Genomic DNA, 12,829 nt, shown 5'->3' with positions numbered 1-12,829 from the left:
TATTTGATTTAAATCTATGCAAATCCTAATCTTTCTCTCTATCTTTTAACATTCATTGAGACATCAAGGCATATGATACTTTTACTAAAATATTACCATTATTAACTCAAGATTTAAAATCACTCCAAATGCAATAATTGTATGATCATATTTAATAATTATAATCTTGAAAATATTTAAATTTATTATTGAACATCTGATAAAGCTTTCCCTTGCTATTTTTTAAATATTAGATCTCTATAAAGAAAGACTGACCATAAATATTGTCGAACACTTAGATATATATGAATCCAATATGACATGTTTCCTGCCTTAAATACCAACTTTTATAGATTTACTTTTCAGAAATGACAAATCAATGCATTTACTGTAGTGGCAAGTACAAGAAAATGCAAACAAACTTAAATAACATGTTCCAAGCTAAGAAAGACAAAATAAAAGAGAAACCATTATTCTGTAGATGGTTAAGGATGTGGCATGGAAGAAACCAAGCAATCAGGTACTTTTAAGGCCACCCTTGAGCAGCTTGATAGTCTGTGTGTTTGTCTTGAATGATTTGGCCAGAACATCTTCGGGGATACCGATTGTGAAGAGAGTAGAAGGGACTGACATGGTGCCTGCATTGGCGCTCCCAAAGGCTGAAATAGCCAAGGCCTCAAAGGCAACATCCGTGTTGAGTTGGTAATGGAGGAGTCCTTTAGGAAACACAAATAAATCCCCTGAAATGAGGGTCTGTGTGAAGAGCTTTCCCGTGTTGTCCACAACTCCAACCAGGAGAGTTTTGTCCTCAAGAAACAGAATTCAGAAGCGTGGGGGTGAGTTTGAGAAGGGGTCAGTCCGCCCACCAGGAATTGTAGCATCGCCATTGACACGCCCGACCCGTTTAGCGTCGGAAACTCTGCGGCCACTACCTTCGTCACTTTTACTACTGTATGCCCAGTTAAATTGTTGTTTCCCACATCTCAGAATCCCGTGAAAGTGAAGAAATTGCTAGTTAAATTAAGTGTGGTCTGCCCAGTCGAAACAAGAAAATCGGTGAGAATGTCAGGATCGGAAGCATAGATTACGCCAACACTACTGAATGCCACTAAAATCTCCATCAAACAAGCTCCATTGAATTCCATCTCTTTCCATATATATATATATACACACATACATATATATATATGCATGTATGAATGTATGTATGTATGTATTTCATATTCAAAATATCATATTGATTGCATAATCATTCACTTGATTCCTAATCAAGATATATATATATATTCAAAACATATTCATGTGTTAAAGAATTTTAACTAAAACAAGTAACAATAAATAGTAATGTCACATTGGGGTGTAACATATTTGTTTTATGATAACAAGATTGATGTTTTATTGCTTCAAGAAACCAAAATTACAAATAAGTTTTCACTCAAGTTGTTGATAGACTTTAGCCTAATGCTTAGTTTTGTTGTAGTTCATCCGAAGGGACTTCTAGATAGATTTCCATTTTAGGTAACCCTTTAGTTGTGTAAGGTAATTAGATTGATCTCTATAGAAACAGTCTTTGTGTAGATCTCACCTTACTCTCTACCTAGGCCAATTTGAAGCTCACAAATATGTGTTCCCCTAACTCCTAGGTTGCTATAAAGGTGTTGCGAGATAAACTCACATTGTGGGTAGATTTTTCTATTCACACCCATTGGATGACAGAGATTTTAATACCCCTCTTTTTCCTTTCAATAATTTGGGAAGGTTGGAGGACTAGTTGAACAACATGCTAGGCCTTATATATTTACAAAATGGAATGGGGTTGATGGACATTGAATTTAGGGATAACATCTTAAACTAGTATAATAGAAGGCTTGGAGCTTACCTCATTTAAGTTAAGTTGAACAGATTCATCATTTCAAATGGCTGGAATGTGCTCTCACATATTTGTCTTCAAGTCCTCCCATGAACTACTTCTGACCATAATCCTCTCCCTTTTTAATGAAATCTTGACCCTAAAAAAAATCCCCTTCCCCTTCCATTTTCAAATCATGTGGAGCCTTCACCCAAAATTCAAAACCCTTTTGCAATCATGGTAAAATAACCCAATCTATGGTACTTATATGTTTAGAGTTGTGTCTAAACTTTATTACAGAGGTGCCAACATTAGCCATCTAGTTTTTTTTCTCAACACACATTCTCATATAAATAGAGTTACACAAGTATGAACAAGATTCCTAAATAATTATAGGAGAGTTTAAGATATTGATGAACAAAGATGAAAATGAATCCTATATAGATCTAGCAAGTACCACGGGTGGTTACCCATGTATATTGCTAGATTGATCACTTTTTTATGAACACGATAATAATTTTTAATACATGTATAGAATTTAAGAGGTTAGGATCCCCAAGCACTAGCATTGTGACTCTATGGGAGATGTCAATGAAAGAAATTGAAAATCAGTAGTTGTTATTAAGAGGGAGTGTTAGAATGATTAATCCCTACAACCAATTAAGTAGTGATTACTACATTAGATAAGCCATTACTAGAGAATTAAAGATTTGTGTATCTTAATTTTTATCTTATTACCATAATTATTATTCTACAATAATCGATGTGATGTCTATCCTCTATAAACCTTAAGTTATGATTCATTTATGCATCATATTATCAATTCATAGTAGCTCCTTCATAACTATTTAGCTTACTATATTTTGCAAGAGTTTGTGATTGTTCTACTCACTCTTTGGAGTCCAACTATGCATAGCTATAAAGAGCTATGAAGCTCAATTGTAATTTTTTAATTAATTTGATTTAGATAATTATGTTTCTATTTCTACTTCCTCTATTTTTGACAATTATGGAATTGAATAAACTCATGCAGAAATTAAAAAAAAAAGTATGTGATAAGCTTAGCATCAAGATTTGATAGTGGCAAAACATTCTAATTTATTTTTAATTTACAAAGTTTGATTTGGGAATTGAAATTTGTGCATGAATATGGATGCCTAAATTAGCTTATATTTTCCAACATATGGTCTATGGTTTAGCCAATACTTTTATTTTGAGTTTGACGTTGAAAGTATGATAAATATGTACATTTGTAAGTACACTTATGTGATTGGATTTATGAAGAGAAAATAAAATTATATTGATATTACCCATGTACAACCTATGGCATTGCAAATCGGTGTGTTTTGTATTTCTTTATTTATTGTAGTGTTATTATTTGTATTGCCTAAATGATCTATTAATGTTAATGAATTTAAATGCACTGAGAAACAATAAATTTGTTATCAACACTAAGGGGGCCACTTCATCGTTAACAAAGAAAGGACTATTTACAAGAAAAATACAATCTATGAAAAAATGGAAGCAACCCCATGATCTCTGGCCTCCTTGAAGGCTTTTGCTCCCTAGCAGCTTTCAATCCACAAACCATATACATAAGAAAACCTAAAATTAAGAATTGTGATAAATAATATTGAACACCCATAAAAGATAATACATTCATATATATCGAGAGAATAATATTGATATCAAATTATTTGATTTAAATCTATCCAAATCCTAATCTTTCTCTATATCTTTTAACATTCATAAAGACATCAAGTCATATGATACTTTTACTAAAATATTTAAAATGTCTTAATGCTTTACCATTATTAACTCAAGATCTAAAATCACTCCAAATGCAGGAATTTTATGCAGTTGACTAACTAGATCATATTGAATTTTGGGTACGATGTTTGTTGTTGACATATGGCCCTTTAAGACATATTTTTGAGCTCTGGTTGTTACATTGACGAATTGATGTTCACGCCTGTCTTTGATTGTGATAATATTGACTTGATTGTCCTCAGCTGATATGTGATTGATGGTGTTATTATAGATGTGATTCATACGAGCTCCACTTGTATCATTTGAGGTTGAAGCTCTATCCTTGTTGTAGTTTGGAAGAGGATTCTTAAAGGCTCCATGGTCACCGTTTGCCTTGAGACCATCAACTATTAAATCACCTCTATCAATCATGTCCTGAACAATTTTTTTTAGTCTCATGCAATCATTTGTTTGATGACCTTTGTTTCGATGAAAATCACAAAAGTGCAAGTCATTCCACCAAGGTGGTTTGATTTGTGGTTCAAAGTTTTTGATTACTGGTAAGAAGATAATTTTGTTTGCTAGGATTTCTCTGAATGCTGTTTCTAGTGATTGTCCCAATGGTGTGTAGACGCATTTTTGAAAATTGTTGGTGTTACCTCATGAGTTGTTATTAGGCCCTCGATTTGTGTTATTGTTTTGAGCATTGTTGGTGTTGTTTACATTATTGGTGTTGGGTTGACCTTGATTTATATTCAGTGCGTAAGTGTTAGTGTCTGGGTTAGCACCTTTGGGATTATTTGTAGCTTGAGGATTACCTGATAATGCGAGCACGGGCTGCTTAGATTTTGGATCATTTGATTCATTGCCTCCTTCATTTCCATTGTTTTGTTTCTGGTCTAGAATCTGGATTTGTCTAAGTTGTTGTTGTTTTGATTGTTGTAGTTTGATGAACTTGTTCCTTCTTTGAAGAATTTTAGTGTTCCTTTCTTGACACATGCTTCTTCCACTTGAATGCCATTCTCAATCAATTTAGCAAAAGATGGTATGCATTGGAGCTTGAGTTTGTAACTCATCTCACTATTTAAGTTGTTGATAAAAATTTCCATTTTTTCCTTTTTAGGGATATCCCGAGGATATCTTGAAACCATATGTCGCCAACGTTGAAGAAAAACCATGAATGTTTTGTTGTTTTTTCTGTTTGGTGTTATAGACATCTAGCATGGTGATAGAATGTTGAATGTTATAGGAATATTTAGTTATGAATTTGTTGACTAGTTGATTGAATGATCTGACAAGAGGTGTGATTTTGGATAACCATTCTATTGTTTGCCCTCCCAAGCTTCTTGGGAATAACCTCATTAAATAGGTATCATCATGAGCAAATTCAAGACTCGTTGTACAAAATTCTTGAACATGATCACGGGGATCTCTTTTTCCATCATACTTGTCAAATTTGGGAATGTCTGAGTTTGGAGGAAAAGGTATCATGTTCAATCTTCTATCAAACAGATAAGGACAAATTTCATTTAAGGAATACCGTACTGTTGTCCCTTGTTGCATGTCTTGCATTTGTCTTTGTAACATTTGCATTTGTTGAGTAAGTGCAATCAAAGGTGCATTATTTTGCCGAGGGAAGAATTTTTCCCTTGTATTAGTTCTCAGTTGAAAAGGTGTGTTGAATGGTATGTTTTGCTCTGAGATGTTTTGCTTGGGTATATTCAGTTCTAGTATATTTTGTTCAGGTATGTTTTGTTCAGGGTCACAGGTTTCTTCTTCTCGTTGTCGTTCTTGATATTCGTAATGTTGAGATTTTGTTCCAAAAATGTTTGTGTCTAAATCTTCTGAAAGTTTAACTCCTTTACTTGTGAGCATGAGTAGATATTTTTCTTTGTCATTTTCCATGAGTCTTTCCAGAAGCTTTTGAAAGGAAGCACTTTCTTGACATTCTTGAAGGAGTTCATCAGTAATTTCAGGGTCCTCTAGATGTGGACCTTCAAAAGGATTAGATAACCCTCGATTCATGCTTGATTCTGGTGGTGTTTCACTTTGTTTGTTTCGTTGAGAGCTAGTAACAATAGGCATCTAGTAGAAACTTTCTGTGATAAAGGGGATAAAATCCTCTTTGATGTGTTGCTCGGGGGTTGATGGTTCAAATCAGGGTATGTTGTAAGTGATGCACTTGTTGGGAAAGAATGCAGGATTGATCTTTCCTCCATGACTGATTTGTTGACTGAATGTGGACTTTTGGCAGAATGCTTTACTTCTCAAAGGTTCTTTGTCAAATTTGTTGGATTTATCTTGAAGATATAATCATATATGATGAAGGAATGTTCTATGAGATTTGAAGAGTTGACGATTGATGTATAAAAATTTATTTATTTGGCAAGTTTCGAAGAACTCGGTTGTTGTTTCTTCAACTTAGTGTTATAATAAATATTCTTTCTTCTCAGAATATGAGGATTAGTCATGCACAAGCAATCAATGGTTTCCTTTTGAGTTGTTTTGGATTCAGTTGAGCTTGTTTTGGAAATTCAAGTTTTACTTTATCAAAGTGAAGGTTTAGATGCCCCCTCACAACAAAGTGTGTCAAATGATATGGAATAGAGCTTTCCCAATATGAAAAATTGATTTGTCAACTTGGAGTTTTAAAACAAGTGTGTTTTTGGGATAGAAATCCGCTTGATTGAAACGACCTATTTTCCACTTGTGATTGATATTTCTTGATTTTGATAGGATAGATATGTTTATCGTGCGACTAGTTTCACATTTTGGACAACTTTGTTTGATGAGAAACATGTTTTGGAAATAGCTTTTGATACTCTTTTCTTGGGTTTTTTGATTGATGAAGGTTAGGCTGATGAAGAAAAATTCTTGGGAATGTTTTAAAAAATGACCTCTTTTTTTCCCCCTATTTTTGTGATTTTAACGGTGCGCTAAAATAGAGATTTTATGCGCTACCGAAAGTTCTCAACGCGCTAGCGAAAACACTCCACGTGTTATGATGCCCCCTTCTACGCACTAATTGGTTTTACTGGTTAAATCTGTTTCAACTTTGGTTTCAAAAGATCATGCACTAATATGATTCACCAACACGCTATTGTTTATACTCAATGCGCTAAAGGTTGACTTCCATGTGCTGAGCTGATGCTTCAACGTGCTACACTGTTTTCAAGATGCGCTATCTGCAACTATTGGTTTTAGATTTTGGTGAAGCGCTACTGTTAATACTTTACATGCTAAAGATAAGGTTTGATGTGCTAAAGTATGGTTGCCACGCACTAAGATGTTGCTCTTATGCACTAAACTGCCCTAACTTGATTGTTTTTTGCCATTTTTAGAACTTTGTTTTAAGTTTTTAGTGATGGTAGATGATTTTCTGAAGTAACCAATGAAGACACAACACCAAAGAAGTAACCATTTTTACTTAATCTAAATAGTAAGTGTATGTTCTGCGAGGATGTGTTCAAATCCCCAATGTTTTAACGGGTTTGGATACAAAGAATACACTTAAAAAATACTCTTTATTCAAGGGTCATAAGTAATACCATAGCCCACTAGTCTCGATACTCCATCAGCTCAAACAACCGTGTCACCCCCTAGAGGGTGCTTGGTTTTTTGCCTTTTGCCAGAAATTAACTCAAAGTGAATTGCTTCACAATTGAGTGGTTATCTTGGGAGATATATGGTGAGCGATCTTGGGGGCAGATTCTTCACCACCCTTGCACTATGATATTACAAATGTCTAGTTACTAACTCGGCTCAAAGTTTCTATACTAAGGTTCATAATCAAGCTTCTTGTTCGACCGTCAGTGATAAACTCCCTTAGGAGGCTTCCCAACTTTTAGAACAAAGGCTTTACATATCTCAAGGATACTGGGGGAAGCTAATCGCTGTGCTTAACCATTGAAAAGGACTTTCGTCACTTTCCAAATTTGATTATAGTGGGTTGGAACACTTGGCTTCATAGTTGTTTCCCACTTAGGTCATTCCCTTCACACTGGCCAAAAATGGCTTTAAGAGTTTTTCAACCCCTTGGGAAGGCAGGCTTGCTAAAGTATTTAATGCAATAAACATAGAAAGCATAAGAGTGGTCTTGATTTTTGATCACCCAGTTAAGGGGAGAGCATATTCCTTCCACTTTCGTAGCAAAGCAGACAAGTGTTCTTTTTAGCTCTTCATTGCAATGATTTGTTAAAAGCTATATGGAGATGTTGCTCCACAAAAACATGGTGTCTGTTTTATCCCTTCAAAGCAATGATTTTCTAATCTAGAAAAAGAACTTGGTCAACAAAGCAAAACTTCGATCTTGGTGGTCAACAAAAGAAATCGATAAAAGGGGAAGGACTTCCCTCTTTAACTTGGAAACTAAAAATTGACAAATGAGGTTTCTTTTTCTTTGTAGAAATTTGAAGTTGATCTTTTTAAACACCAAAGGATGGCGAGGTTGTTTTTAAAGCCTTTTGCAAAATGAAAGATTGTCTTGTTCTTTTTAATAACCCAAAGGAAATTTTTTCTCCTATGAAAGCAAGACTGATTTTTGATTGTGGTTCTTTTTAGGTAGTCCAAATGAAATGTGAGTTCAGTTTTAAGAAGAATTAAAAGAAGTTCAAATTTTAACTAACTTAACTAAGTTAGTAAAAACTCTAAACTATCCTAATGGTCCTACAATTGAGCTCCTATCTGCAAGAAAATTGTTAGAACCCTGCAAAATAACAAGAAAAATCATTAGATAATTTGTGGACTTCAACAAGTCTAATTTCACACTTGGTTACAACTTTTATTTTATTTTTGCCTCTATTTGTGATGCACTATAGATCAAAAGTGTATGCGCTACAATGTAATCCGGATGCGCTATCGAACAAGCCCGATGCGCTAAACTATTTTTTCAGATGTGCTACTCTATTTTTCTCCCACGTCGAGACCTACAAGAAAAGATTAGTTGAGACTATGCGTTAAGGTAAAGACTTCACGCGCTAGAGTATAGACCCCACACACTAAACAGTGTGTTGGATGCATTGAAGGATCAACTGAATGTGCTAAGGGATGTTCCCGATGCGCTAATTCTTGTTTCCCACGTACCTGCAAAAATGTTTATTTTTTAAAACCAATTTGATTAATGGGGTAGTTCCCCATGGTGGGCGCTAGAAATGTATGCTGGAAAAGTGAGTCAATGAAACTTAAAATGTGAAAAGTGAAGCTCAAAGAGACTCGTCCACACACCCACAAAACTTCTTGGTGCAAGTTATGGAGTCATGAATAATGACTCAACTTCCCAAGGTTGGTTCTATGGTTCTCTATCTCACAAGGTCACTCAAACCAATGCCTTTTCTCTCAGATCACTGAGCAAAGTGGTTTAGGGATGACAAGTGCAAGAACGAGGGATGCTTTTGATTGATTTTAACATGAAAATGCATCCTATCTATGCATGATCATACAAAATGCAATAAACTAGATTATAAGATGATAAGATTAGTAGCAATACTATCCTTACATGATATACTAGTTTAATGATTTAAGCTAATGATAAATCAAATAGTCTAAAATGCTTATTAGATTAATTCCTATAACAAAGAGAAGCTAGATGTATTGATAAAAATGAGCACAAATGAGATACTAAAAGCTTGCACGGATTGATAGATATATAGTTTGGATTTCTAGATGTATAGTAGATAATAGATTTCTTAGATTCATGGATGTTCAAAATGGAGGAAGGAGAGCTCTATTTATAGTGAAAATAGGGCAATGGATGGCTAGGATTGAAAGAGTTAATCAAGGGTCAAGATTGAAAGTTGTCAATCTATGTTTACAATTTTCACCAATGAAACGGTGACAATTGTTAACATAAGGCTAGTTGAGAGGAGAGGTAGGAAGCATTAAATGCTTGAGAAGACATGATGGTTACCTTAGGAGGTAAGGGTTAAGGTTAGGTTAAGATTATCTAATGGATAAAGCTTTTACCCAAAGGATAAACTCTTGTGCAAGGGTTAAAGGAATAACCATGGTCAAAGCAATAAATGTTTGATGAGACCCTTGGGTTAGATGGAGGTTAAGTTAGGCAAAAAGTCCTAACCATGCCACTACGGGTTAGTTAACCATTAGTGGTTTGAAGACTTTGGGGACAAATTTGTAAGAGTCCTTCCAAATTTGGGGGCATTCGACAAGTTATCTTGTTGAATGGATAAAGGGTTTAATGCATTTTGAAGACTTTACTCCAAATTTGAGAAGTGACCTCCTCAAATTCAGGGATAGGGGATAATGAATGGGTTTAGGCTAATTGATTAGGATTAGAAGAATCTAGATGAATTTAGAAAGGCGATTTAGGATGCAAGTGGGAGATGTAGGATTTTGCAAGTGGATTAGGGAAAATAGAATTAATTAAAATAAATTACTTTATTTCAATTTGGTTACAAATTGGGAAATTGAATAAATTAGATTTATTCAATTTGGGGTGAACTATTTAATTAAATGTAAATTTAATTAAAAGTAGAGAGAAGGGATTTAATTAAATAAAATGATGAAAGGGGTTTTAAAACATATCCATCCATTAAAGCATTTTAACTAAAACAAGTAACAATGAGTAGTAATGTCACAATGGGGTGTAAAATGTTTCTTTTATGCTAACAAGATTGATGTTTTATTGCTTCAAGAAACCAAAATTACAAATAAGTTTTCACTCAAGATGTTGATAGACTTTGGCCCAATGCTTAGTTTTGTTGTAGTTCATTGGAAGGGGCTTCTAGATGGATTTCCCCTCTATGAAATGGGCCCTTAAGTTGTGGAAGGTAATTAGATTGATCTCTATAGAAACAATCTTTGTGTATATCTCACCTTACTCTCTACCTAGGCCAATTTGAATCTCACAAATTTGTATGCCCCTAACTCTTAGGTAGCTATAAAGGTGTTGTGAGATAAGATTATGTTGTTGGTAGATTTTTTTGTTCACACCCATTGGATGACAGGTCGAGTAATACCCCTCTTTTTCTTTCAAGAATTTGGGAGGGTTAGAGGGCTAGTTGAACAACATGCTAGATCTTATATATTTACTAAATGGAATGGGTTTGATGGATATTGACTTTACAGATAACATCTTAAACTAGTATAATAGAAGGTTTGGAGGTTACCTTACTTAAGTTAAGTTGAACAGATTTATCATTTCAAATGGTCAAGCCCTCCCACGAACTACTTTTGAACATAATGCTCTCCCTTTTTAATGAAATCCTGGCCCTAAAAAATGCCCCTTCCACTTCCATTTTCAAATCATGTCAATCCTTCACCCAAACGTAAAAAACCTTTTGAAATCATGGTAAAACAACCCAATATATGGTACTTATATGTTTAGATTTGTGTCTAAACTCTATTACAGATGTGCCAACATTAGCCATCTATTTTTTTTTATCAACACACATTCTTATATAAATAGAGTTACACAAGTATGAACAAGATTCGAATATAATTATAGGAGAGTTTAAGATATTGATGAACAAAGATGAAAATGATTCCTATATAGATCTAGCAAATACAACGGGTGGTTACCCATGTATCTTGGTAGATTGATCACTTTTTTTATGAACACAATAACAATTTTTAATACATGTATAGAATTTAAGAGGTTAGGATCCCCAACCACTAGCAATGTGACTCTATGGGAGATGTTAATGAAATAAATTGAAAATCGTTTGTTGTTATTAAGTGGGAGTGTTAGAATGATTAATCCCTACAACCAATAATGTAGTGATTACTACATTAGATAAGGCATTACTAGAGAATTAAAGATTTGCATATCTTAAATTTTATCTTATTACCATAATTATTATTCTACAATAATCTATGTGATGTCTATCCTCTGTAAACATTAAGTTATGATTCATTTACGTATCATATTATCAATTGATAGTAGGTCCTTCATAGATATTTAGTTTACTATATATTGCAAGAGTTTGTGATTGTTTTACTCACTCTTTGGAGTCCAACTATGTAGAGCTATAAAGAGCTATGAAGCTCAATTGTAATTTTTTAATTTTGTTTAGATAATTATGTTTCTATTTCTACTTCCTCTATTTTCTACAATTATGTAATTGAATAAAATCATGGAGAAATTAAAAAAAAGAATGGGATAAGCTTACTTGAGCATCAAGATTTGATACTAGCAAAACATTCTAATTTATTTTCAATTTACGAAGCTTGAATTGCAAATTGAAATTTGTGCATGAATATGGATGCCTAAATTAGCTTATATTTTCTATCATATGGTCTATGGTTTACCCAATACTTTTATTTTGAGTTTTGAGGTTGAAAGTATGGTAATTATGTACATTTGTAAGTACTCTTATGTGATTGGATTTATAAAGAGAAAAGGAAATTGTATTGATGTTACCCATGTACAACCTATGGCATTGCAAATCAATGTGGTTTGTATTTATTTATTGTAGTGTTATTATTTGTATTGCCTAAACGAACTATTAATGTTAATGAATTTAAATGAACTAAGAAACAATAATTTTCTTATCAACACTAAGGGAGCCATTTCATTGTTAACAAAGAAAGAACTATTTTCGAGAAAAATACAATCTATGAAAATATAGAAGAAACCCAATGATCTTTGACCTCTTTCAAGGCTTTTGCTTCCTAGCAATTTTCAACCCACAAACCATATACATAAGAAAATCTAAAATTAAGAATTGTGATAAATAATATTGAACACCCATAAAATATAATGCATTCATATATACCAAGAGAATAGTATTGATATCAAATTATTTGATTTAAATATATCCAAATCCTAATCTTTATCTATATCTTTTAACATTCATAGAGACATCAAGTCATATGATACTTTTACTAAAATATTACCATTATTAACTCAAGATCTAAAATCACTCCAAGTGCAATAATTGTATGATCGTATTTAATTATTATAATCTTGAAAATACTTAAATTTATTATTTAACATCTGATAAAGCTTTCCTTTGCTATTTTTTAAATATTAGATCTCTATAAAGAAAGACTGACCATAAATATTGTCGAACACTTAGATATATATGAATCCAATATGACATGTTTCCTGCCTTAAATACCAACTTTTATAGAGTCACTTTTCAGAAAAGACAAATCAATGCATTTACTATAGTGGCAAGTACAAGAAAATGCAAACAAACTTAAATAACATGTTCCAAGCTAAGAAAGACAAAATTAAAGAGAAACCATTATTCTGTAGATGGTTAAGGATGTGGCATGGAAGAAACCAAGCAA

At 33.4% G+C, this 12,829-nt stretch overlaps 1 protein-coding gene across 1 annotated transcript; it reads right to left on the bottom strand.

Annotated features, from left to right (window-relative positions):
- Window positions 1–495: 495 nt before the first annotated feature.
- Window positions 496–1,124, bottom strand: LOC131040894 (germin-like protein 9-3). Its single transcript, XM_059212424.1, has 3 exons — window positions 1,015–1,124; window positions 846–928; window positions 496–764 (listed from the first exon to the last, which is right to left on the bottom strand). Exons 1-3 carry the CDS (start codon window positions 1,122–1,124, stop codon window positions 496–498), a joined length of 462 nt encoding a protein of 153 aa, XP_059068407.1.
- Window positions 1,125–12,829: the final 11,705 nt, after the last annotated feature.

The sequence above is a fragment of the Cryptomeria japonica genome, chromosome 10 (genome assembly GCF_030272615.1).
Source record: "Cryptomeria japonica chromosome 10, Sugi_1.0, whole genome shotgun sequence".
NCBI lineage: Eukaryota > Viridiplantae > Streptophyta > Pinopsida > Cupressales > Cupressaceae > Cryptomeria > Cryptomeria japonica.
The sequence above is the reverse complement of the archived record's forward strand: the minus strand, read 5'-3'. Positions and strand labels throughout refer to the sequence as shown.